Below are 27,434 nucleotides of genomic sequence, written 5' to 3'. Positions count from 1 at the left end.
GTCCTGGGAGAATTGCTGAACAAAGAGACCTTGGAGTGCATGTTCTTACTTCCTTAAACGTGGAGTTAGATAGGATAGTGAAGAAGGTGTTTGATATGCTTGCCTTTAATGGTAAGTGCATTGAGTATAGGAGTTGGGAGGTCATGTTGCAGCTGTACAGAACATGGCCACTATTGGAATTCTGGTCTCCCTGCTATGGGGACGATATTATGAAACTTGAAAGGGCTTAGAAAAAAATTACAAGAATGTTGCCGGATTTGGAGGGTTTGAGCTATAAGGAGAAGCTGAATAAACTGGAGCTGCTTTCCCTGGAGCATGGATGCTGAGGGATGACCTTTGTAGAGGTGGGTAAAATCATGAGGGGCATGGATAGGTTAAATAGAGTAGGTCTTTCCCTGGGGTGGGAGAGTCCAAAACTGGAGAGGATAGGTTTAAGGCCAGAGGGGAAAGATTTAAAAGGGATCGAAGGGGTAGTGTTTTCACACAGAAGATGGTATGTGTATGGAATGAGCTGCCAGACGAGGTAGTGGAGGCTGATACTATTGAAACATTTAAAAGGCATCTGGTTGAGTATATGAATAGGAAGGGTTTTAGAGGGTTTAGGCCAAATGCTGGCAGATGGGATTAGATTAATTGAAAATTTCTGGTTGGCATAGATGAGTTGGACCGAAGGGTCTGTTTCCATGCTTTACTTCTCTGAATCTATGACTTTATAAAAGCCAACATATTTGTTTTCGAAATCCTAAAGTATGAGACCTACATGCTTTTCGTGACCCATAAGCAAGGGTACAGAACTTCATTTGGACATCAACAATTGCCAGTCTTTTGCCATTTAAGAGATACTCTGCAAAGTGGCTATCTCCCAAAATGGGTAACTTCAAGTTTTCCCATTATATTCAATGAGCCATGTTACTGTACATTCATTTCACATGTGATTTATATGGATTTTGAATAGTTGGGGTCCAAATACTGATCCTTGTGGTATCTCACTGGTCTTGATTTGTCAACCTGAGGGAGACTCATTTATTCTTATTGTTTTCTGGCCATTAACCAATCTATGCCAGTATATTATTTCTAATCTTTTTAATGCTAATTTTGCTTCTTGACATGCTGTGTAGGATCTTCATTGAAATCCATCTGAAAGTCCAAATACACCATATCAATTATTTCTTGCGAATTTATTATTTGAGTTCCTTCAGCAAAACTTATAAATTTGTCAGACATAATTTCTGCTTTATATACATTCATGTTTACTGTGCTCAATCTGTTTTGAGTGTCCAGTTATCTCATGCTTTTTAATTGATTCTAGCAATTTCTCTGCCGCTATTGATGTCAGGTTAGCAGGTTTGCTCTTCAGTTTTCCAATTTCTTCTCTTAAAGGCTCAGTTACATTTTTAGTTTTCTGTTGTGCATAATGGTCATATTTCAAATTTGTATTCAGATTTCTATGGCAAGTTAGAACATAGAACATAGAACAGTACAGCACAGAACAGGCCCTTCAGCCCACAATGTTGTGCCGACCATTGATCCTCATGTATGCACCCTCAAATTTCTGTGACCATATACATGTCCAGCAGTCTCTTAAATGACCCCAATGACCTTGCTTCCACAACTACTGCTGGCAACGCATTCCATGCTCTCACAACTCTCTGCGTAAAGAACCTGCCTCTGACATCCCCTCTATACTTTCCACCAACCAGCTTAAAACTATGACCCCTCGTGCTAGCCATTTCTGCCCTGGGAAATAGTCTCTGGCTATCAACTCTGTCTATGCCTCTCATTATCATGTATACCTCAATTAGGTCCCCTCTCCTCCTCCTTTTCTCCAATGAAAAGAGACCAAGCTCAGTCAACCTCTCTTCATAAGATAAGCCCTCCAGTCCAGGCAGCATCCTGGTAAACCTCCTCTGAACCCTCTCCAAAGCATCCACATCTTTCCTATAATAGGGCGCCCAGAACTGGACGCAGTATTCCAAGTGCGGTCTAACCAAAGTTTTATAGAGCTGCAACAAGATCTCACGACTCTTAAACTCAATCCCCCTGTTAATGAAAGCCAAGACACCATATGCTTTCTTAACAACCCTGTCCACTTGGGTGGCCATTTTAAGGGATCTATGTATCTGCACACCAAGATCCCTCTGTTCCTCCACGCTGCCAAGAATCCTATCCTTAATCCTGTACTCAGCTTTCAAATTCGACCTTCCAAAATGCATCACCTCGCATTTATCCAGGTTGAACTCCATCTGCCACCTCTCAGCCCATCTCTGCATCCTGTCAATACTGTCAAGTTCCTTCAAGTGTTCTTGTTTTAGAGCAAACACTTGCATTTTTCTTAGCCACATGCAATCCCTCAGAAAACTGCAGTTTTCAGTTTCTATTGCACAAAATGTTCATATGTCCCTACCGAGTTGGGAGTGAAGTTTCTGTTGGTGGGGAAATCAAAACAAAGTTGTTGGAACAATGAAAGTTTATACTAGAAGTCATTTTATATCTGATTATTACTATTTTCAGAGTATACATTATGGGAATATTATGTTTATTAAGTTAGTTTCCTTTCCAGCTCATTGATATTTACAAAATGTGACTAGAGATTCTGGTAATGGCTTGTGGGAAGACTAGGGATTGCAAAAGAGCTCTGAATAAGACATGGGCATGTTGGCACAATGCTAATGGAGGACAGATTTTGAAATTATGTTGAGAACTTTAAGTTGGTAAATGCACAAAGCAGATGTGGGCTTGTGGTTGAGACAAAGAGTAAGGCATTCACAAAGTAGTTTGATGCTAATATGCAACTGGCACTAAGGAATTATTACTGTTGAGTTAAATGGCATTTTCCAGCCTTTTTCATGTATACTCAAGCTATAGTTCCTTCCAGATAAATAGATCTCATTGGTACGGAGGAATCTGGATATCCTGGTACGAGTCACAAAAAGTTAGCATGCGCATACGGCAAGTGATTGTGAAGGCAGTTAGAATGCAGCTGTTTATTGTTGAGGGGAACGGAATATAAAAGTAGGGATATTTTACTGCGGCTGTACAAGGCCTTGGTGAGATCCCTTCTGGAGCCCTGGTCTCCTTTATTTGAAAATAATCATATTGGAAACATTTCTGAAAGACTTAGCCTACGAAGAAAGGTTGAACAGGTTGGGCCTGGACAGATTGGAATTTGGAGATGAGAGATGACCTTATTGCAAAGTTGGAGATTGTGAGGGGAAGTGATGTAATTTATACCAGGATGATGCCCCTTGTTAAGGGGGAAGAATAGAACTATGGGACACTGATTGAAAGTATGTCTCCTGAGAGTTATTAGAATGTGCAATTCTGTTTGCCAGACTTTGTCACTGAATTTAACTGATTTTTTTTAATGGAAATTGACGGTTGTGGGAGGCAGACAGGAAAATGGAGCTGAGACCACAGACAAATCAACCATGATCCTACTGCATGGCAGAACAGACTTGAAAGCCCTAATGACTGCCTCTTGATCCAGTGTTCCTAGACCTATGATTTTAGAATTTTATTCTTTACAGACTTTGCCTGAGATTATTTATGACTTTTGCAGAGAAATTTACACAACATTATAGATTAATCGTTGTGTCTGTGAAAAGGTTTTCTAAATAAACTTGTTATAATTAATAGCCAGATGTAACAGAAGATATCATTTTTATTTTTACTTGTTTTATATGTGCACTATTTCCGGATAACAAACAAAACCATCAATTAACTGTGTTAAATATGCTTTATAAATTTGCAGCAAGTATCTCAGATTGACAATGACCTGAAAGCAAGGGCATCAGCATACAACAATCTGAAAGGAAATTTACAAAATTTAGAGAGGAAGAATGTGTAAGTTATTTTTTGTGTGGGTATTGTAGTTTACAATGAATCGTGTTGCCTTTAATTTTCACTTGTGAAGTGATAATTGTAAGTATTTTTACTTTCTCTTCTGTTCCCTTCTTTCTCTCACTCCCAGACTGTGTACTGATCTTGCTCAAATAGTTGAGATTGACTACAGTCAAAGAACTATTTGAAGTTATGATGGAACTACTTTGGGATTCAGTAGTTACAAAAGTGATAATTTGTATCCATACAGATATATAATGTAACAAAACCTCCTAAGGCAATTCATAGGTGCACTATAAATCAAAAATATGAGGTGGTATTGGTATAATTGACCAAACATTTAATCAAAGATGTAAATCTTAAGAGCAATTTAAAGGAGGAGAGCAGCATAGAAAAATGGAGTGTAGTCCAGAGCTGGAGGCTTGGGTAACAAAAGGCATGGCCACCAACGGTACAGAATTAAAATTAGACAGGCACAAGAGGCTAGAATTAGAGTATTATAGGTATACGTTTTCTGTGGCTACAGGAGATAACTGATGTGGACAGCTATGGTCATGGAGCGATTGGAAAGCAGGAATGAGAATTTTAACATCAGTTTGTTAATTAGTGAAAGCCAGTGTAGGTTATGAAGCACAGTGTCGGGGAGGTGGTGGGGAAATGAGATTTACTGCGACTTGAGATATGGGCAGCGGTGTTTTGGGTGACCTCAAGTTCATGGAGGGTAGAGTGTGAGCAACCAGTCCGAAATACATTGAATAATCTAGTCTGGAAGTGACAGGCATGAATGACGGTTTTAGCAGCAGGTGAGCTAAGGTGGGTGCAGTCCACATATGGTTTGAAGTGAAAATAGACTTAGTAATGAGCCAATGTGAGTTCAGAAACTCCACCTAGGGTCAAATGTGACATCAACTTTGGGAACATTGACTTAATTTGACAGTCTCCTGGGAAAAGAATCTAGTTGGTAACTAAGGAACAGAGTTTGGAGCAGGAGCAAAAACAATGGCTTCAGCCTCCCCAGGATTTGAGAGAATTACACCAATGTGTTGCCAATTTTGTCTGTCTTGAATTAGGAATAGAACTATACCTTTATGATGTTCTAAAGATGAATGTTTCACCCATGGTCTCAATCTTTTGTTGTATCCTTTTTTAGAAGCAGTTATAAGTATCAATGTATTACTTTTTTCCAGGAGAACAATAGTATTTGACTAGTGATTGATCTGTGTGGCCATTTGCAGGGGAAGTTTGATGACAAGAAGCCTGGCTGATATTGTGAAGAAGGAAGACTTTGTAATGGACTCTGAATATCTTACCACATTATTGGTAGTTGTCCCAAAGTAAGAAACTTTAAATTATTTTCCAAAAACAAGAAATCTTTTGAAGTGTGTGCTATGTTTAAATGCTTGGTTGAAATGGAGCGAAAAAGATGTTTGGTAACAGCTGAAATTTCTCAAACATCTTTAGGAATTTGAATTGATGTATTTTGCAAGGAGAAATTAAAACTAAACTAAAGTTCACACTTTGAAAGGGGCTCATGCAATCCAGGAGTTTGCATGCACAAATCTTTGAAGGTGGAGGGACACGTCAATAAGGCTGTCACTCATTTTCCGCTTGGGGACCCTGCAGCCTTCTGGACTCAGTATCGAGTAGAACAGATTTAGAGCTGGAGCTTTTCCATGTCCTTACCTCAACCCCCACACCCAAGGCTTTGTTATCTCAGCCTACCATTCCACACAGCCCATTGTTAGCAACTAACAGTCCCCATTAATAGCTTTTCACCCACCTAGCCAGATCATTATCCATTCCTTTGTGTCCAGCTGTTCTTCTGTCTGTTTGGGCTCTATCCCCACTTATTGTTTACTCCTTAAGCCCTCCCCCCACTCTACCTTCTGCATATAAAACAACATTTTCCAAGCTGCTGTCAGTCCTGAGGGAATGTCACTCAACCTGAAATGTAAATTCTCTCCACAGATGCTGCCAGACCTGTTGAGCTTTTCCAGCAATTTCTGTTTCTGAGGCTGTCACTACTAATTGCTTTAGCTTAAATTTGCTCCATTACAGGCATGTCAAGGTTATTGATGCAGTGCAGAGGAAATTTACTGGAATGGCCCCAGAAATGAGGGAATTCACCCATAAGAAAATTAGAGAAACTGAGATTGTTCTTCTGTGAGCAGAGGTCTAGAGGAAGATTTAACAGTGATCCGCAGAATTGATGGATTTTGGCAGGATAGATGGTGTAAAGCTTTTTCCACTAGCGTTGGGTTGGTCATCAGAGCGCGCAGATTTAAGCTAACTGCCAAAACAAAAGCCAAATGAAAGTAAGAATTGTTATCCAGATTTGTGTTGGCTGGAAGGATATTGGTAGAAGATTCAAAACTTCAAAAAGTAGCTTAAGAACTCTAACTTTTTCTGTAATATTTAATGGATAAGTAGCCGGTGAGTGTGCTGTAATGTTCTATGTTCTATGTTCTATGACAAAGCTTGGTAATCAAATCCAAGCATTATTAGCAAAGTCAATGCAGCGTGGAGCTGGAGGAACACAGCAGGCCAGGTAGCATCAGAGGAGTAGGAAAGGCGACGTTTCAGGTTGGGACCCTTCAGAAGGGCGTTCAGAAGAAGGGTCCTGACCCATAACATCAACTTTCCTGCCCGTCTGATGCTGCCTGGCCTGCTTTGTTCCTCCAGCTCCACACCGTATTTTCTCTGACTTCAGCATCTGCAGTTTTTGCTATCTCATTTACGAACAAGGTGCTGTTTTAGTGTAACATGTGGAGGAGCAAGATAATTTGGTCAGCATCATCTAAATTTCTCTGTTTAGCTGTGCAAGTACTGACCTGAATAAACCATTAACAATAGTGGTAAATGATATTAAACTTGGAATAAAAATTCTGGGTCACTTTGTTCTTTCAAACACAGTGCGCTGTTACGGTGAAACCACATGCACTAGCACAAGCTTTCAAGAAAGCCAGTATTTGAAGTTTGTCAGGAAATGTTGTTTAATAATTCATAAACATACAGGAAAGTAGAGACTTCTGTCATGCTCATTCAACTGTAGTTTGGTGTTTTTCTCTTCATTGAGCCATTTGATATTGGTGTTCAGTAATTTTAAATTATGTACAGGACGGCCTGATGAGTAAGATGCTGTTATTATGGTACAATTTAGGAAATATTAAAAGCAACAATTTCATTATAAACTGAAGTAGTTGTAAACTGGAAGTTGTCTTTATGGATTCAGTGCTGAAAACTATCACAATTATCAAACTTGTATCAATTAGCTAGTAGTAAGTGATCAACAAGAAAGCTACAAAGGAGGCATTTTGTGAATTCTAAGTAGCCTTTAGCAACTGCGTAACTAATTTAACTAAAAATTGATTCTGGTCAAATGGCCAATTGTACCTTGATTATCCTGATCCTTGAACTATTTTATAATTGTTCACTATTGTCTTCTTCTTTAGAACAAATTATCTCGAATGGGAAAAGACTTATGAAACTCTCGCTGAGATGGTGGTTCCACGGTCAAGCAAGTAAGGAAGTTCCTCTCTTTTATTCTGGTGATCTTTCTAACTGGTAGAAGTTGTGTGAAATGCCATTCTAACTTCTAGTTTTGCTTTTGGTGAGGAGCCACTTAAACTATTTGGAAGCTGTCCGGTACATGACAGCTTAATTTCAAAATGACTGATATTGTATTATTTTCAGTTTAGGATGATGGAAGCTCTTGCTATACCTGTATTAGCAACTAAATTGTATAGTTTTTTTTGATTGGAAAAAGAATGGATTAACCATTGTAGACTCATCCGAGACCAGTCCCACTTGACGCTGGACTTTCTGGCCCAGAGGTAGGGTCACTACCTCTGCACCAAAAGACCTTTGAGCATGATATGCAGTGGAATGGCAGGACACTAAATTAACAGCCATTCATGCGTATATTGACAATTTCATGCTGATGGTTTGTGTTTAATGGATTTTTTTATTCCTGCTTGGGATGTGGAAGACCAGCATTGGTTACCTGCCCTTACTTTCCGTGCAGCTGCTCAGTCATTTCAGAACGGAGTAAGAGTCAGCCATATTGCTGTACATATGGAGTCACGTGGGCCAGAGTAGATGAGGATGGCAGATCTCCGTACCTGAAGATCATTCATGAACCAGATGAATTTTATAGCAATCAACAATGGTCACCAATAGGAAAGATGTTAATCCCAGAATTTGAGTACACATTTCACGTTTACCAAACATTTAGCTTGAGGCTGTAGATGACAAGTTCACCGACAATACCACCACACAAACTGGACTGTTTTCCTCGAAGCAAAGCAGATCAAAAGACCATTTGATTGTGTCTTTTAAAATCATAATGTGTTTAAATGTAGAAAGTAAAGAGAAACTATTTCCATTGGCCAAAGGGTTTCTAGCCAGAGTATGCAGGTTTGAGGTAATTGTTCAAAAAGTCAGATGCAATATAAAATTTCTGAAGAAGGGTCTAGGCACGAAACATCAGCCTTCCTGCTCCTCTGCTGCTTGGTCTGCTGTGTTCATCCAGCTCTACACCTTGTTATCTTAGCCATATAAAAATGTTCTTTTAGGAATGCGCTACTTGATGGGTGCTGGAAACACATTCAAGTAGCTTTCAAATCAAATTGGAGGGGTGCTGGTAAAAACCAATTGATAAAAGAATGAGTAAATGGGGAAAGGTGGACTTTTTTAAGAACGATCTGATGGAATTTCAGTTGGTTGTATAATTCCTTCTGTGCTGTATTATTTTCTGATTCAATCTTGGCAAAATGAGAAGAGAGACATTGATGGAAACTTCATATGTTAGGTAGACGTGCAATCTATTCTGCTTTTTATGCATTTACTTAAAACAAAACTGACTTGTATTTAAAACTTGTTGCATCTGCTTATTGCGTATGATTAACTTGTAGGGAATCAACATTAAGCCAATCTTAGCCATAACTTTGCATATGGTGTGTTGTAACTGCAGAGTGAGTTCAATTGTGAGCAGGGTAACAAACATTTTGTACTCTAATTGCATAAAACTCTGTAGCCTTACTTTAATGCAATGATATTATAAATTTTGGTATGTACTCCTTTTTATTAAAAATGAAATTTCTTCCCCCTCTCTTAAAAGGTTAATATGTGATGACATGGATAGTGGCTTGTACACTGTAACGTTATTCAGGAAGGCAGTTGATGACTTCCGACTGAAGGCCAGGGAGAACAAGTAAGAATTTCTTACCAGTTTCCATTAGAACTTTGCATTTCAATATGAATGCACTCAGTTTTCTTCTCACTTCAGATTCATTGTTCGGGATTTCCAGTATAACGAGGAGGAGCTCAAAGCTGATAAAGAAGAGATGACTCGACTTTCAACTGACAAAAAGAAGCAATTTGTACGTATTACAAGCTAAACGTTCTGCAGCTGTAAAAGTCATGTTTCTGTGTGCCTTGTACTAGGTGTCATTCTGTCTTGAATGCTGTCATTCAGTGCAGTTTAATGCAGAATCTTTTACCCAAAAAAATTGCCCAAAACAATGTGACTTTTTCACCTGTATCCGATAATGAAAATTGAAGATCAATGTATCTTAAAGTTGCCTGGACATTTCTACTCTAAACTTCTATTAGCAAATGGCCCTATTCTTAGAATTGTGGGTAACGATGCAAGTTGCAACAGAGGGGGAGGCCTTTCAGCCCAGTGTGTCCATGCTACCTCTCTAGTAGCAACTTGGCTTGTCCCATTTCCTCTTGTTTAATCACAGGATGAGTGTGATGCTGTCTAGGCCAGCATTTGTTTGCCCATTTGCCCAGTGACAATTTTACTGTGGACCTGGTATCAAGTAAGCCAAGTAAGGATGGCAGTTTGCTTCCCTACAGGGAGCCAGATGGTTTTTTCTGATTGGCAATGGATTCATGGCCATCATTAGAATCAAATTCCATCATCTGTGCTGAGCTTCAAACCTGGGTCTCCAGCTTTATGGATTATCAATCCAACGATAATACCTCTAGGTCATTGCCTAAAATCTATATGCCTTGGCCTTGAATGATACTGAATGACCCTTAAACCAAGGTGGGACTCGAACTGACAATCCCTGGCTTAAGAGGCCAGTGTCCAATCCATTAGGTTGCTGTGGCTGACTCCCACTTATTCTTTCATTTTAGCTCTGCACTTCCATTTTGAACGCAGGGATTTAATCTGCCTTCCCCCACACTCCTATTGATTTTAGATGTGAGCTATTTGCTGATTTAAAAATAATTCCTTCTATTGTGGGACCCGGAAGAGGGGGTGGCCTATCCTGGACCAAAGCAATAGGACTGGGAGTCAGATGTGAGAAGGAAACCAAGGTGATGGTGGGCTTAAGGTGAGAGCAAGGTGCTCAGGGTTGAGTTTGGGGTGGGGAGCAGTATGTCCCAACCCCTCTGTCCCTTGCCCATCCCCTAGGAGTCAGCAGACACTGCTTCACATTATTTACTTGTCTTAAAAGATTCAAAGTGACTTAGCGATACTTTGCCATCCAGTAGAGTGTGGGCAGTATGCATTGTACAGCTGTCAAATGTGTGACTTGAAACAGGTTCATTACTGGACTCTTAAAATTTAATAGGATTTAAGAGGAATTTAGTCAAAAAAAGTTGTTGTGGATCATGGTTAACTGCAAGGTTGATGGTATTGACCAGCATACCTTCTATCTTGTTTTGCTTGACTTGCAGTTTCCCTTTTTACGGTACCTGTGTGGTCACTATGTTTGTAGTACATCACAATATGAAAATTATACGCTGAACAAAATGATGCAACAAATAAAATTTTAAGCTTGCAGAAGACACACATAATGTGTTAGGTTTGATGCCATTCCATAAGATTCTGTTTTCATTTTTCATTTATCCCTGATATTCCCCCATTTTCTACCTGCTGAAAATTGTTTTCATAATTAAAAATAAAGTAAACCAAGGACTCTGGAAATTATATACTTTGCCTTAATTATATTTCCCATAAAAGTATGAAGCAGAAAGTCCCTCGTTTGAGCTCTTGGTAGTCCCCGTTTGATTGACAATGTTTAGATATTTTCCAAACAGCCTGGTCAGAGATGTTATAACACATCTCTGGAGCAGTTGGGACGTGAACTCTGGTTTTCTGGCTCAAAGGTAAAGACATCTCCACTGTGCTGCAGTGGTCCCAGTGAAACTGCTTTAGATGTTTTTAATTGGTCTTTCCAGGCTTGTTATTACACATATGGAGCAGATGGGACTTGAACCTAGCCCCCTTGGCTTAGAAATGGGACCCCACCATTACACCACAAGAACCCTGACACTGTTAGTTTAGATATTTTTCAATCAACTTGTTCGGAGATGTTGGAATACTTTGGTAGAGCCTTCTTATGGCTCACAGTGATTACGTTTCCACTCTCCATGTCCCTGCTGTGCAATGAATTAATCTTTGTTTCAAGTATAAACTATTTGTTTACAGGGTCCGTTGGTCCGATGGTTGAAAGTTAACTTTAGTGAAGCTTTCATTGCATGGATTCATGTGAAAGCCTTACGGGTTTTCGTAGAATCAGTTCTAAGGTATGGCATATTAGTTAATTCACCAGTTTGAAATTTCATAATGTAATCACAAATATAGCAGCAATGCGTTTTGTAGTTTTCATTTAGGTTTGATTCTTTTAATATTTATTGCATAATGTTTGTACTTCTAAACTGTGTTTGTAATGTTTAGTTTTGGTTATCTCTCTCCTGTTCAGAAGCCTCTTCACTCAATTGGTACCTTAATAGAGGTAAAGCTTAAAAGCTTAAAAAGCTTACCTCGAGCGTTGGAGCCCTCCATTTCTGTTTTCAGCAGCAGCACCTCGGAGAGCAGAGGTTTCTGGGAAACAGGGTTTTTTTCCTCCTCAGCTACATATGTGATTGTTTTCTAAACCCGAGACTCTACCCTTGTAGGGCCTCCCACCGATCCACCACTTCTAACCTTATACACCAGGGATGAATCAGGTAAGCTTCTCTCTTTTTTTAACTTTTTGATAAGGGGACTAGCAGGGATGGCAGTGCAGGGAGAGGAATGTTCCTCCTGCATGATGTTTGAGGTGAGGGATGCCATTAGTGTCCTATCCAAGTACATCTGAGGAAGTGCACCCAACTCCTGCTCCTCCTAGACTGCGTTAGGGAACTGGAGCGGGAGCTGGATGAACTTCAGATCACTCGGGAGGCAGACTCAGTGATAGACAGGAGTTACAGGGACGTAGTTACTCCTAAACGTGAAGAAAGCTGGGTAACTGTTAGAAGGGGGGAAAAAGCAGTAAGTGCAGGGATCCCCTGTGGTCATTCCCCTGGAAAACAAGTATACTGTTTTGGATACTGTTGGGGGGGCATGACTTACCAGGGGCATGCACTGGGGTGCAGGTCTCTGGCACAGAGTCTGTCCCTCTTGCACAGAAGGGAAGGGGGGATAGGAGGAGAGTGTTAGTCAGTGGGGACTCAATAGTTAGAGGGACAGATAGGAGGTTTGTTGGGAACGAAAGAGACCCACAGTTGGTGTGTTGCCTCCTAGGCACCAGGGTCCATGATGTCTTGGATTGTGTCTTTGGGGTCCTGAAGGGGGAGGGTGACGAGCCCCAAGTCGTGGTCCACATAGGTACCAATGACATTGGTAGAAAGAGGGATAGGGATGTCAGGCAGGATTTCAGGGAGCTGGGGTGGAAACTGAGAGCTAGAACAAACAGAGTGGTTATCTCTGGTTTGTTACCCGTGCCACATGATAGCGAGGCAAAGAACAAGGCGAGATTTCAGCTGAACATGTGGCTGCAGGGATGGTGCAGGAGGGAAAGTTTCAGTTATATGGATAATTGGGGCTCATTCTGGGGAAGGTAGGACGTCTACAAACAGGACAGTCTCCACTTGAACCAGAGGGGTACTAATATCCTGGGTGGGAAATTTGCTAGTGCTATTTGGGTGGAATTAAACTAGCTCAGCAGGGGGATGGGAAACTGTGGTGTAGTTCCAGTGCACAGGAGGATGAGAGTAGGGAGGACATGGACAGGATTTCACTGTCACAGGAGTGTGCTGGCAGACAGCACGCTGATTTGAAGTGTGTCTACTTCAACGCCAGGAGTTTCCGGAATAAGGTAGGTGAGTTTGCAGCATGGATGGGTACCTGGGACTTTGATGTTGTGGCCATTTCGGAGACATGGATAGAGCAAGGTCAGGAATAGCTGTTGCAGGTTCCTGGGTTTAGATTTTTCATTAAGATCAGGGAAGGTGGTAAAAGAGGTGGGGTGGGGTGGGGTGTGGTTTTGTTAGCCAAGGACAGTATAACGGTGGCTGAAAGAACTTTTGACGAGGACTCGTCTACTGAGGTGGTATGGGCTGAGGTCAGAAGCAGGAGAGGAGAGGTCACACACTTGAGAGTTTTTTTATAGGCCGCTGCAAAGTTTGAGGGATGTGGAGGAGAGGATCGGCAAAACGATTCTGGGCAGGAGTGAAAGGAACATGGTGGTCATTATGGGAGACTCTAACTTCCCTAACATTGACTAGAAATGCTATAACTCTTGCATGTCGGATAGATCAGTTTTCATCCAGTGTATCCAGGAGGGTTTCCTGTCACAGTATGTCAAAGGGCCGACAAGTGGGGAGGCCACACTGGATCTGGTACTTGGTAATGACCCAGGCCAGGTGTTTGATTTCGTGGTAGGTGAGCACTTTGGAGAGAGTGACCATAATTCGGTTATGTTTAGTTTAGCGATGGAAAAGGATAGGAACATGCCACAGGGCAAGAGTTACAGATGGGGGAAGGGAAATTATAATGTGATTAGGCAAGACTTAGGAAGCAGAGAATGGGGTAGCAAAATGCAGGGGATGGGGACAATCGAAATGTGGAGCTGGTTTAAGGAACAGATATTGTGTGTCCTTGATAGGTATGTCCCTGTCAGGCAGGGAGTAAGTGATAAGGTCAGGGAACCGTGGTTTACTGAAGAAATTGTATCTCTTGTTAAGTGGAAGAGGAAGGCTTATGTGACGATGAGACGAGATGGTTCAGATGAGACAATGGAGAGTTACAGATTAGCTAGGAAGGATTTAAAGAGAGAGTTAAGAAGAGCAAGGATGGGGCATGAGCAGACATTAGCAGGTAGTATAAGGGAAAACCCTAAAGCTTTCTATAGGTATGTGAGGAATAAGAGGATGACCAAGGTAGGAATAGGGCCAGTCGAAGACAGAAGGGGGAAGTTGTGTGTGGACTCTGGAGGTTGGAGTGGTGCTAAACAAATATTTCTCGTCTGTTTTCACTCAGGAAAAGGAGAATATTGTAGAGGAGAAGACTGAGTTGCGGGTTATTAGAATTGAAAGGATTGAGGTTAGTTAAGGAGGAGGTGTTATCAATTCTAGAAGGTGTGAAGGTAGATAAATCCCCTGGGCTGGGTGGGATTTTTCTGAGGATTCTCTGGGAAGCTAGGGACGAGATGGTGGAGCCTTTGGCCTTGATCTTTGAGCCCTCATTGTCTACGGGTTTAGTACCAGAGGACTGGAGGATTGCAGATGTTGTGCCCTTGTTCAAGAAGGGCAGTAGAGATGACCCAGGTAATTATAGACCAGTGAGCCTTACGTCTGTTGTAGAAAAAGTTTTGGAAAGGATTATAAGAGATAGGATTTATAATCATCTAGCAAGCAACGATTTGATTGGAGATAGTCAACATGGATTCGTCAAGGGCAGGTCATGTCTCACAAACCTCATTAAGTTTTTTGAGAAGGTGACCAAGCATGTGGATGAGGGCAGGGCAGTTGACGTGGTGTACATAGTAGGCTATTGGAGAAAATACAGAGGCATGGGATTGAGGGAGATTTAGCAGTTTGGATTAGAAACTGGCTTTCTGTGAGAAGGCAACAAGTGGTAGCTAATGGAAAATATTCAGCCTGGAGTCTGGTTAATAGTGGTGTGCCTCAAGGATCTGTTCTGGGACCACTGCTGTTTGTCATTTTTATAAATGACTTGGACGCAGGCATAGGTGGATGGGTTAGTAAGTTTGCAGATGACACTAAAGTCGGTGGAGTGTGGAAGAATGTTTCAGGTTGCAAGGAGACTTGGATAAACTGCAGAATTGGGCTGAAAGATGGCAAATGTAGTTCAATGCAGATAAATGTGAGGTGATTCACTTTGGGAAGAATGATAGGAAGGCAGAATACTGGGTCAGTGGAAAGATTCTTGGTAGTGTGGATGTGCAGAGGGATCAGGGTGTCCATGTACATAGATCCCTGAAAATTGCCACCCAGGTTGATAGTGCTGTTAAGAAGGCATATGGTGTGTTAGGTTTTATTGGTAGAGGGATTGAGTTCCAGAGCCGTGATGTCATGCTGCAACTGTACAAAACGCTAGTGCAGCCTCACTTGGAATATTGCGTACAGTTCTGGTCACCCCATTACAGGAAAGATGTGGAAGCATTGGAAAAAGTGCAGAGGAGATTTACCAGGATGTTGCCTGGCCTGGAGCGCAGGCCCTATGCAGAAAGGCTGAGGGACTTGGGCCCGTTCTCATTGGAGAGAAGAAGGCGAAGAGGGGATTTAATAGAGACAGACAAGATGATCAGAGGGTTAGATAGGGTGGACAGTGAGAGTCTTTTTCCTAGGATTATGACGTCTGCTTGTACGAGGGAGCATAGCTGCAAATTGAGGGGTGATAGATTTAAGACAGATGTCATAGGCAGATTCTTTATTCAGAGAGTGGTAAGGGTGTGGAATGTCCTGCCTGCCAGTGTAGCTAAGTCAGCCACATTAGGGGCATTTAAACAGTCCTTGGATAAGCATATGGATGTTGATGGGATAATGTCGGGGGACATTATTAGATTAGTTCACATGCCGGCGCAACAGGGGCTGAAGGGTCTGTTCTGTGCTGTATTGTTCTTTCTTCTATGTTCTAAATTGGCTCTTCAGTCAGAAATTCAACTTCAGAGATGAAATTTTGATTTCCACATTTTAAGACACTACCCAATATGCCAGAATTGGTATGGTGCAGGAGGAGGCCATTCAGTGCACCCTGCCCACACTGGCTCTTCAAATGAGCATTATTACCTCTTGCTAATGTCTTACATTATTTCCCTATCCTGTTGCACATCATTTCTATTCAAAAATCATCCAATGCCTTTTGAATACCTCAATTGAACCTGCTTCCACTATACTTTCAGGCATTGCATTTTGCACCCAACTACTTGCTGTGTAAGTGTTTTTTCCTCACATCACCTTCACTACTTTTGCACATCACTTTGTCAATACCCTCTCATTCGTGTTCCTTTTAAAACTGGAAATGGCTTCTCTCCATTTACTGTCGACTCTATTTACTCCAGTCTGCACATGATTTTGACCCCTTAATCAGATCTCCTGTCAGCTGCCTTCTCTCTAAGGGGAACATTTTCATCATTATCGGTCAATCGTCTTAACTGAAGTGTCTAATTTCTAGGGAAATTCTTGTAAATCACTTCTCTTACCCCTTAAGAATTCTATCGTAGCCCCTATTTTATACTGTTCTTCAATGTTCTCCCTACCAAAGTGCAGTACCTCTTTCTTCTCTGCATTGAATCTCATCCGCCAGCTACCTGCCCTTTCCTGTTTAACCCCTGTTTAAAAGGGGAATAAAGCAAATGGCTGATTAGCCTATCCTCAGTCGTGGGTAAGATTTTAAAGTCCACTGTGAAGGATGAGATTTTTAAATACTTGGAAGTACATGGTAAAGTAGGGCAAAGCCAGCGTGACTTCATCAAGGGGAAGTCATGCTTGACAAATCTGTTAGAATTCTTTGACGAAGTAACAAGCAGGTTAGATGAAGGAGAGCCGATGGATGTTACCTACCTGCACTTAAGGCCTTTTACAAGGTACTGCACAGGAAGCTGCTGGGTAAGATGTCAGAGGCAAGGTACCAGCATGGATAGAAGATTGGCTGTCTGGCAAAAAGCAGAGAGTGGGGTTAAAAGGGTCTTTCTCAGGATGGCAGCCAGTGACTAGTGGTGTTTCACAAAGGTCAGTGTTGGGACCACAATTTTTCACTTTATACATTAAGGATCTAGTTGAAGGAATTGACGGCATTCTGGCTAAGTTTGCAAAGGTAGATAGGGGGACAAGTACTATTGAGGAGGCGGGGAGGCTGCAGAAGGATTTGGACAGGTTAAGGTGTGGGGAAAGAAGTGGCAAATGGAGTATAATATGGGAAAGAGAGGTTGTGCACTTTGCTAAGAAGAATAGAGGTATGGACTATTTTCCAAATAGGGAGAAAATTCAGAAGTCTGAAGTGCAAAGAGGCTTGGGAGTTCTAGTCCAGTTTTCTCCCGAGTTAAACTTGCATGTTGAGTCACTGGTTAGGAAGGCACAAGCAAACTTTGTCATTTATTTTGAGAGGATTTGAATATAAAAGCAGGGACATACTTCTGAGACTCTACAAGACTCTGGTCAGACCACATTTGGAGTATTGTGTGCGCAGTTTTAGGCCCTATATCTCAGCAAAGATGTGCTGGCCTTGTGGCAGGTTCAGAGGAGGTTCACAAGAATGGTATCAGGAATGAAAAGCTTAAAAGGGTGGGGGGGAATCTGATTGAAACTTACAGAATACTGAATGATCTGGACAAATTGGATGTTGGGAAGATGTTTATACTAGGAGGAGAGATTAGGACCCAAGGGCACAGCCTTAGAGTAAAGGGAAGAGGTTTTAGATCTGAGATAAGGAGAGATGTCTTCCGCCAGAGAATGGTAAATCTATGGAATTCACTGCCACAAAAGGCTGTGGAGACCAGATCATGAGTGTACTTAAGACCGAGTTAGATAAGTTCTTGATTGTCAAGGGGATCAAGGGTTACGGGCAGGAAGGAGGAGAATGTGGTTGAGAAACTTAAGCCACGATTGAATGGCAAAGCAGACTCGATGGGCTGCATAGCCTAACTTCTGATGTTATGTCTTATGGTCTTATTCTACCAATTTATCAATCTTGTTTTGGAGTTCTACACTGCCTTCCTGACAGTTTCCAAGTTTTGTGTTACCGGTGAACATTACTCTCTGTTTCCTATTACTTCTATCCAGTTTCTGAATGTGAAAAGTGACTACCACTAATCTTAACCTCCCCAGACTCCTTCCAAACACTTGTTCATGATTGAACTTGTCATGAAAGTAATGTCCTCAAGCAATGTAATAGTGCAGGAGAAAAAAGCCATCAGACCTCAGAAAAAGTGTCTCCTAACTCCCAAGGTGTTTTTGTATGTATTTCAAGTCATTGTCATTTAAAAATATATGTACTAATTTAAAGTCTCCAAGTAGTTAAATGTCAGTGAACTTAATGGAGACTTGCTACACTGGGTGGTCTTGTAAAGAAGTGGAATGCACTGCTTGAGAATGTGTTGGAAACAGATTCAGTCATGGCTTTTGAAAAGATAAGCACCCGAAGAGAGACTTTGTTGGATATATGGAGAAAGGAATTGGCTCTTGCAGAGACCTGGCATGCACTCATTGGACTCAGCAAATGCAGCAGAGAAGGAGATAATTCTGTGATTCCGTAAATCGCAATTGATGGCTTCCTTTCTAGATGTCTCAGTCATTTAAGTTCTGATGTAGTCTGATCTGAAGTCACTCAGATTTAGGAAAAGAGCAGGAACACAAATCTTTTGGCTATGGAACCCATGTGCATCATCAGACAGTGAGAAATTACTTGGAGTGTAAATGCTGCCCTGAGAATGAGGAAAAAAAGTTTATCTTTATGGAGTTTTACATGATGTGGAAAGACCTGTATAATAAACTAGTATCAGAGATAATGGGAACTGCAGATGTTGGAGAATCCGAGATAACAAAGTGTGGAGCTGGATGAACACAGCAGGCTAAGCAGCATCTTAGGAGCACAAAAGCTGACGTTTCGGGCCTAGACCCTTTTTTTGTTTCACTGTCCTAAAAAGGTTGAGCCCTGCCACTGAAAAGATATGCCTCTAGAACAAATGGCATAACTTTTATGTGTAGTATCATTTGATATTTACTACAAACAGCCAGCAGCTCCACTGGCAGCTGACAGTTAATTGGCAAGTTAATTTGGGGAAACGTTAGCACTGCAAACAAGGTGAAATAGCTTTATAGTCTAGTCTGATTCTAAAGTGTACTCCTTTAATTCATAGCCAGTCACCTTTTCTTTAAATCAATATAATTCAACAACAATTTTTAAGGAAACCTTGATTTTGAGACGTTAAGTGGTGGTGGTGTGTTGTTTTTCCGACTGGAGGCCTGACACCAGCAGTGTTCCACAGGGATCAGTTCTGGGTTCTCTTTTGTTTGTCATTTACATAAATGATTTGGATAAGGATATAGAAGGCATGGTCAGTAAGTTTGCGGATGATACCAAAATTGCTTGCATAGTAAACAGTGAAAAAGGTTTTCTAAGAATACAAAGGGAACTTGATTGAATCGGTCAAGGGCTGAAAAATGGCAGCTGGAGTTCAATGTGGATAAATGCAAAGTATTGCGTTTTGGTACAACAGATAGGGGCACAATTTATACAACTAATTGGTAGGGCCTTGGGTAGTGTTGTAGAGCAGAGGGACCTAGGGGTTCAGGTGCATAATTCTTTGAAGTTTGTGTCACACGTAGACATGGTGGTTAAAAAGGTGTTTTAACATGCTTGCCTTCATTGCAGAGTCCTTTGAGTACAGGAGTTTGGAAATCATGTTGAGGTTTTTGTACAGGACGTTGGTGAGGCCTCTTCTATCCAGTTATAAGAAGGATACTATTAAGCTGGAGAGGGATATATTTCACTGCAGCATAGGAGTTGAGAAGTTTATAAAATCTTGGAGAGGGTGCAGGGTATTCCTAGGATTAATAGTTATCTTTTCCCTAGCAAGGGAATTTCAATACTAGGATAATCATTTTTGAGGTGAGATATTTATAAATGCAAATTTTTTTACACAGGGCGGATCGTGTGTGGAATGAGCTTCCTGAGGAAATGGTGGATGTGGGCACAATTACAATGTTTAAAGGCATTTGGATAAATACATGAATAGGAAAGGTTTGGAGGGATATGGGCCAGGACCGCACAGGTAGGACCAGTTTAGTTTGGGATTATGGTCCGCATGTACTGAAGGACTGTTGGACCGAAGGGTCTGTTTCTGTGCTCTATGGTTCAATGACTTCAAGTATCTGAGCTAGATATTATTAACTATTTACAGTTTATGTTAATGTTATCTTAGTTACAGTGCAGCTAGAAAATCAGACTCAGGATAATGCTCAAAGATGGGCCTTAAGAAAGGGCTGCAGGGCTGGAAGGACCAGGGGAAGTGCTGCCAAACCCAATTTAAAAAATTGTAGTATGTAGTTAAGTGATTTACAGTAATGACAAAATTGGGACATGGGTATGACAATATGATAATGTATGATGTGCAGTTGTGAAAAGATTTCAAGTGTATGCACTTTACGTAGGAATCTTAGATTGCATAGCAATCTTCCAAAAAAGAATGAATGGCTGTGTTGCATATGAGAAACTTTGTAATTCTTTGGGAGAAACTGTTGTGTTCACTGCACACCCTTCGATTTTGCTTCAGTTTTACAACAGTTTTAAAATGGTTAGACTTTTATTTGAAACTTCAGATAAGGGATTGGCTAATGTTTTGTTTATTGTATAAGTTGTGAAGTGTCTGACCATGCGTGGCACACAGCATTTTCCCCATAGTGTCTAGAAAAGATTGCTAATATTTTTATAACTTTTTTTGTCTTGTCTCTTGTGTCCAGATATGGCTTGCCAGTGAACTTCCAAGCAATGCTTTTACAACCCAATAAAAAGATGATGAAGAAGCTTCGAGAGGTCCTTAATGATCTGTACAAACACTTGGATAGCAGTGCAGCTGCCATCATTGATGTAAGTGTATGCATGGGACAGTTGTATTATTTGTGGTGGATGTATTAGTGGTTGCTACCTATGAAGTAACAAACATAGATAATAAGTATACAGACTGGGAATGTCTTTCGTTTGATTCTTGTGCTGCACTGATTTCATTGATACTTAATTTAACGAAAAACTTGTCCTTCAGTTTGACCCATTGTGAAAAGAAAATATCTTCTGATATTGCACCTAGTTCTTCGTTGTTATGCTTGATATAAATGTGCCGTAGCTCTATATGGGCATGGATGCATTTTATTTTTATCTTTATTATTTTTAATACCTTATGTTTTTTGAGGCAATGCTGTTCTAGAGTAAAAGAGTCCATTTCCAAGCCTCTTCAGATAACTAAGGCCTTTTGAGCTGTTTGAATTTAGTGGCTCCTTCTGGGTTTTTTAAGGACTTGCATTTCACCTCTGTATAATAGTATCAAAACTGAGCGCAGCATTCTAAACAAAGCCTAATGAAGAGTTTGTCTACTAACATACGTCTAACCATGATCCTTAATTAGATTCTGTGATCCCATGTTTATATTTCTCCCGCTGGGGCAACACAGTGGCTGTAATTAGTACTGTTGCCTTGTAGCACCAAGGACCAGGGTTCAATTTCCGCTTTGGGCGACTGTCTGTGTGGAGTTTGCACATTCTCCTTGTATGTGTGAGTTTCCTCTGGGTGCTGTGGTTTCTTCCCACAGCCCAAAGACTTGCAGGTTAGGTGGATTGACAATGCTCAATTGCCCATAGTGTCCAGTGATTGATAGGTTAGGTAGATTAGCCATGGGAAATGTGAGGTTACAGGGCTGGGGTAGGGGGTGGGTCTGGATGGGATACTGTTCAGAGAATCGGTGCTGACCCAATGGGCCAAATGGCCTGCTTTTGCACTATGATTCTGTCTTCTGAATGGTTCATCAATGATTATAGCAGTGAGATGAAGTTTTATTTTAAAATATTTGACTGCACAATAGTTTTACAGGAACAAAAACAAATTTGCTAGAAAAGCTCAAGTCTGGCAGCAACTTTGAAGGACAGACGAGAGTTAATGTTTTGGGTCTGGTGACCCTCTGAACTGGCTAGTTTTGCAATAGAATAAGCTGCAAAACTAACAGAAAAAAATAATAGACCCTACAGCACAACTATCTGGGATTGATATTGTACACATTAACTATTCACAGTTTCTCACTATTAACAGACTCTTCTACCCCTCCTGAATCTTTCTGTCCCCAACTCCCCAATTTAGACATCTGTGGAATGTTGAAACCGGCTCAAGGCAGATGCAGTTGTAATTTAAGTTTTGCAAATTTCTTTGGAAATTCTTTTAAAAACCTCAGAGGTACTCTCTTTTAAACTCATTCTCTCCTTGCTGCTAGCCACCCAGCACTATCTTTCAGGAAAAGATATTTAGAGATGGTTTCCACATGAAGATCAGATATGTATTGATCAGAGCAGTAATTCATTGTTGCAATACTCCCTTGCAACTCTTGCACAAAATTTCAACAAGTAGAGATGCTCTCCTTCTGGAAGTTGTTTGAAGTATGAACATTTGTTGTATAATAGAGATTTGAACAATGAACATGAGAATTGCTTTGTTTGATTATGCTCATTTTATATTGCCTTTGGAGCAGTATTCCATGTAGCTAATAATAATAAAGTATTCAAAATATGTGATGACTCTGAAGTTTATCTTCTGTAAACTGCAGATTCAAAGACCTATATATTGCGCCATTGACATCATCTGAAATTGAACAAAGCTTTTAAAAAGTTAACATTTGCTGTAATAATGTAAATACTGAGTAGTTTTCAACTCTCTTTGCAGGCTGCTATGGACATACCAGGTCTAAGTCAACAGGAATACTATCCATATGTGTATTACAAGATTGACTGCAATCTGCTTGAATTCAAATAGATACTAATACAATTTTCTCAAGCCACTTTGGCTTATAGAATATGGGTTACAGTAGTAATGGACAGATGCCTGCTTGTCCCTTAATCATCTTTAAGTCTGGGTTAACTGGTGTTTGCTTACTCAGTCCTCAATTAGGTGCAGTCCTGTGATCTGTCTGCTGCTGTTTCCTTTAAAAACATGTATTGATGTACTTTTTTTTACCAATCAGGTATTGAATTTATGTGCTGCAATAATCTGGATCTATATTTATGAAACAAATTAATTATTTAAAAACAAAAAAAAAACTCATTTGTGAAGTGCTGTGTAGTAAACTGCATTGGTGTCAATATTTCTGAAAGACCTTGTTTACAACTGTATATTAATAGTGCAAAAGAGTTTGTCATTTCACCTATTTACCTGTGTTTGATACATAGAATTTTAAATAGTCACTGGTCATAACCAATCGTGTTTATTGAAAAAGTGTGAGATGTACAGGGTCTGTACTAATGTTTTAAACATGACTCCAATGTGTAAAAACTCTCTACATTCATGATTTATCATGCTGAAAAAATATGGAATAAATGGAAAAGCCATGAGAACCAAGTCTCTTTCAATGTTGAATAATTTTATAACTTTAAACAAAGGTGGTTCATACAGAAATGTTCTGTTTACATACCAGCTAAATTTATTTAGCATTGCATATCATATAATTTATGATCACTGGCTTAAATGACAGAACTCTAGTGCAAGCAGAACTTGAATATTACTGCTTTCTTATTTGCAAATTGTTCTTGCTGAGCAATTAGAACTCTTCTTGGGTAAAGGAAATAACCTTACATCATGACATTTCTACGAGCATTGTCTTTGAGATATCAATTTTAGCTTGGCTCTACACTTGCAAGCCAAAAACTGTTTGGAATTCTGCAGGTCTTATTTGTGTTAATTAGGCCAAATAGTTTCAGTCCTCAACAAAGGTTCACTGGCTTGGCTCCTTGGATGAGAAGGTTGTTGAGGATCTGAGTAATTTTGTCTTATAGACTGCACAGTTTAGAAGAATTGAAACAGAAAAGATTCCAAAAGGGCTTGAAAGATCTTAAAGATAATTTCCTTGGCTGGGGAGCCAATCTCAGGATATGGAAGTAATCTTTTAACTGAGAAAATTATTCATTCCAATGGCTGTGCATCTCTGGAATTCCTTAACCCAAAGATGTTCTGGATGTTCTATTGTTTTATTTTCACCAGATTGAGAAAAATTTTTAGTGTCTTGGAGAATTGATGGATTGTGGGGAAGAGGCCGGAAAGTGGAGTTGAGAAGATCAGTGATGATCACATTGAGCAGCAGAGCTTGCTTGAGGGCCATGTGGACTGCTCCTATTCCTTGTTCTGATACACATTGATGGGAGATGGGAATAGATTATTCTTGCCTGTAATGTTAAAATAAATGTATCACTACACTAACTTGTCTCTTGTGAAATACGTACTTGCACCTTTCACCATTTTCCTTACCATTCCCTCTACATGCTTTTGCCTTTTGTTCTGTAATTATTCCTCTGTAGCTACAACATCTTGATACTTTTTTCCATTGATCTTAGCAAGTTGTGTCTTGTCAGTGCTATTTTTTATCTGTTTGCCATCATTGCAGGAATGCAGAGAAGCTCCATTAAAAAGCATATGGCTGGACCCATATTCTAGTAAATGTTGATGTTAGTTTGATCTAAGCAATTCCTTAACATTAAGTTGTTCTCCACGTAATTAATCAGTTATCATTAGTTCAATTGGATGAACTTTGGCTCAGAGGTTTGAGTTTAAAGATCTACTGTGGAGTCTTGGGTAATCAAGGACAATACTGCGTGTAGCACTCTAGGAATGCTCCATTGTTAGAAGTGGCATCTGGATGATATATTAAACTGAGGCCCTGTTTGCCTCCTTGGGTGGATGTAAAAAGATCCCATGGCACTATTCAAAGTGGAGCGTAACCACCAGTGGCTTGGCAAATACTTAACCTTTCACTCAACATCTCAAAATTATCTCAAAGCAGAATACTGCAGAATGCTGGAAATCAGATATAAAACAGAAAAGCTGAAAGAGGCTAGCCATGTCTGTGGTGAAATACTTAACTTGTAAATTTTGCAAAGATAGGTCAACTCTGTTGAGAGTAAAGCTAACAAGACAACAAAGTGTGAAGCTGGATGAACACAGCAGGCCAAGCAGCATCTCAGGAGCGCAAAAGCTGATGTTTTGGGCCTAGACCCTTCATGAAGAAGGGTCTAGGCCCGAAACATCAGCTTTTGTGCTCCTCAGATGCTGCTTGGCCTGCTGTGTTCATCCAGCTTCACACTTTGTTGTCTTGGATTCTCCAGCATCTGCAGTTCCCATTATCACTAAGACAGAAACAAGACTTAGGGTTGGAGGGTATTGTTTATGCTGTGAAATTGTTGAAATCCTTGATGTTCCTCAACTATAAAGTTCTTAAGTGAAAGATGAGGTGCTGTTCCTTTAATTTGCATTCAGTTTCACTGGAACATTGCAACAACCTAGGCTGGAAATATTATCATGCTGCTAACATTGAAACACATGCTCTCTACATTAAGGTAAGTTCAAAATTAAATTTTAAAAACCTATATTGGTAATGGTCCTTGTGTAAACACAAACCAGCAGTGTTCGTAGTTATTTAATTTTCTAACTGCTCACTCTTGCTTTTGATGATTGCAATTTGAATTTATTACTGTGAGCTGAACAGCAAAGAATGACCCAGAGACTTTAAAACAATGGACCTTATAAAAGGAGATTTGGGAAATAAATTCTTTTGTCTATTTGTGTTGTTCCACTTGTCTTTCCTGTTTGTCTTTTCTATTTCTTTGTCTCACTTTCTGACCTCTTTTGCTACTTTACTCATTTCACTCCTGATCCTGGACTCAGTGGTTAGGGGCAGCACGGTGGCAGCGGCCCAGGTTCAATTTCACCCTCTGGTGACTGTGGAGTTTGCACATTCTTCCCCATTTGTGTGAGTTTGCTCCAGGTGCTCCTGTTTCCTCCCACTGGTCAAAGATGTGCAGGTAAGGTGGATTGGCTGTGCTAAATTGTCCATAGTGTCCAGGAGCGTGTATGTCTGCGTGGGTTTCCTCCGGGTGCTCCGGTTTCTTCCCATAGTCCAAAGATGTGCATGCTAGGTGGATTGGCCATGCGAAATTGCCTGTAGTGTTCAGGGAGTTGTATATTCGATGGGTTATAAGGGGATGGATTTGGATGGGCTGCTTTGAGGTTTGGTGCGGACTTGTTGGGCTGAAGGGCCTGTTTCCTTACTGTAGGGATTCTGTGATCTAAGATTCTATGTTAGGTGGATTAGCCATGGGACATGCAGAGTTTCTGGGATTGAGTGAGGGGGTTGGGTCTGGGTCAGATACTCTTCAGATGGTCAGTGTGGACCAAGGGAGATATTATTCCATGCCCTCTTGATTTTACCCCTCAACTAAGGGGAACAGCTCTTATCTGTTTACCCTACCCATACCCCTGACAATCTTGTACAGCTCAACCCCTGTTTCTCCCTTCAGTCTTGTTTGCTGACACAATCCAAGTCTGTCTTAACTCTCTTAAAGCTCAATTTCTCCAACCCCTACTATCCAACCCCTTCCATTGCCATCATGTCCTTCCTCTAATGAGGTGATCAGAACTGTATACAGTACATCAGCTGCGGCATAACCAGCACTGTGTACAAGTTCAACATTACCTCCTTGCTATTATAATCTATGGCAAGGCTGATGAAAGCACATGTCCTATCTGCCACTTTAACGATCTTATTCAGGTGTTCTGCTAAATACAGGGATCAGTGAATGATTATACCAAGATCCCTCTGTTCCTCTAAGCTACCCAGTGCCCTACCACTCGCTCATCATGTTTCATCTTCCAAAGTGCAACAATGCACTTATTGGGGTTAAATGCCTTCCGCCCATCTGACTAATCGATCTATATCTTCCTGTAATCTACAACCATTTTCTTTACTATTAGCCACTCTACCAATCTTGGTGTTGTCTGCAGTTTACTTAACGTTCCTGCCAAATTTATACACATCATTTTGTTTATAACAAACAATGCCCTCGTTCTAGAGCTTGTACACAACTGGACACTTGCCTCCAGTCATTCAAGCAGCCTTCCACCACACCCTTTGTGTCCTATGACTAAACCAGTTTCTGATCCATCTTGCCAAATTTTCCTCAACTTCATGTGTTTTAATCTTCTCAATCAGTCTCCCAGGTGGGACCTTGTCAAAATCTTTGCTAAAATCCATATAAACTACATCAATTGAACTTTACTCATCCACACACTTAAACACATGTTCAAAAAATTCCGACCAATTTGTAAGACTTCCTCTCTCCTGGCAAAACCATGCTGACTATCCCTAATTAAGCCCTGTATTCCCAAGTAGGTATTAATTCATTCCCTCAGAATTTTCTCCAATAGTTTCCCTTCCACTGATTGTGAGACTCATTGATCTGTAATTTCTGATTCATCTCTACAAACCCTTCATGAATAGTGGAACCACATTAGCTGTCCTTCAGTCCTCTGGTGGTAGAGAGAAATTAAAACTGTGTCTGAGCCCCTGCAATTTCCTGCCTTCCCTCCCACAGCAGCCTGAGGTGCATTCCATCTGGGCCAGGCCATTTGTTTTTTAACCCCACAATCTCCAATACCCCTCAATTTCCTATGCCAAGCTGTGTAAGTTCGTCACAGCCCTTTTCCTGAATTCTGTGTCAATGTTCTCCTTTTCCAGTGTGAAGACCAATGAGAAATATTCATGTACCACCCTTTCAATATCCTACGGCTACAGTGGGAGGTGCCCCTTTGATCCCTAATGGACCCTACC

The 27,434-nt window shown here is 40.6% G+C and overlaps 1 protein-coding gene across 2 annotated transcripts in view; it reads left to right on the top strand.

The window, feature by feature from the left end:
- atp6v1c1a (ATPase H+ transporting V1 subunit C1a) overlaps nt 1-24,031 on the top strand; it is a 113,570-nt gene extending 89,539 nt beyond the window's left edge. For both annotated transcript variants that reach the window (XM_048529671.2, XM_048529670.2), the window contains 8 exons: nt 3,752-3,843; nt 5,076-5,174; nt 7,293-7,361; nt 8,960-9,052; nt 9,128-9,221; nt 11,288-11,385; nt 20,545-20,671; nt 22,505-24,031. In XM_048529671.2, the coding sequence (XP_048385628.1) occupies nt 3,752-3,843; nt 5,076-5,174; nt 7,293-7,361; nt 8,960-9,052; nt 9,128-9,221; nt 11,288-11,385; nt 20,545-20,671; nt 22,505-22,594 (762 nt within the window). In that variant the 3' untranslated portion in view covers nt 22,595-24,031. The remainder of the gene's footprint in view (nt 1-3,751; nt 3,844-5,075; nt 5,175-7,292; nt 7,362-8,959; nt 9,053-9,127; nt 9,222-11,287; nt 11,386-20,544; nt 20,672-22,504) is intronic.
- Nucleotides 24,032-27,434: the final 3,403 nt, after the last annotated feature.

This window comes from Stegostoma tigrinum, chromosome 5 (genome assembly GCF_030684315.1).
Source record: "Stegostoma tigrinum isolate sSteTig4 chromosome 5, sSteTig4.hap1, whole genome shotgun sequence".
In the NCBI taxonomy this organism is placed as follows: Eukaryota; Metazoa; Chordata; class Chondrichthyes; order Orectolobiformes; family Stegostomatidae; genus Stegostoma; species Stegostoma tigrinum.
Note: the sequence above shows the minus strand (reverse complement) of the source record. Positions and strands in the feature narration are given on the sequence as shown.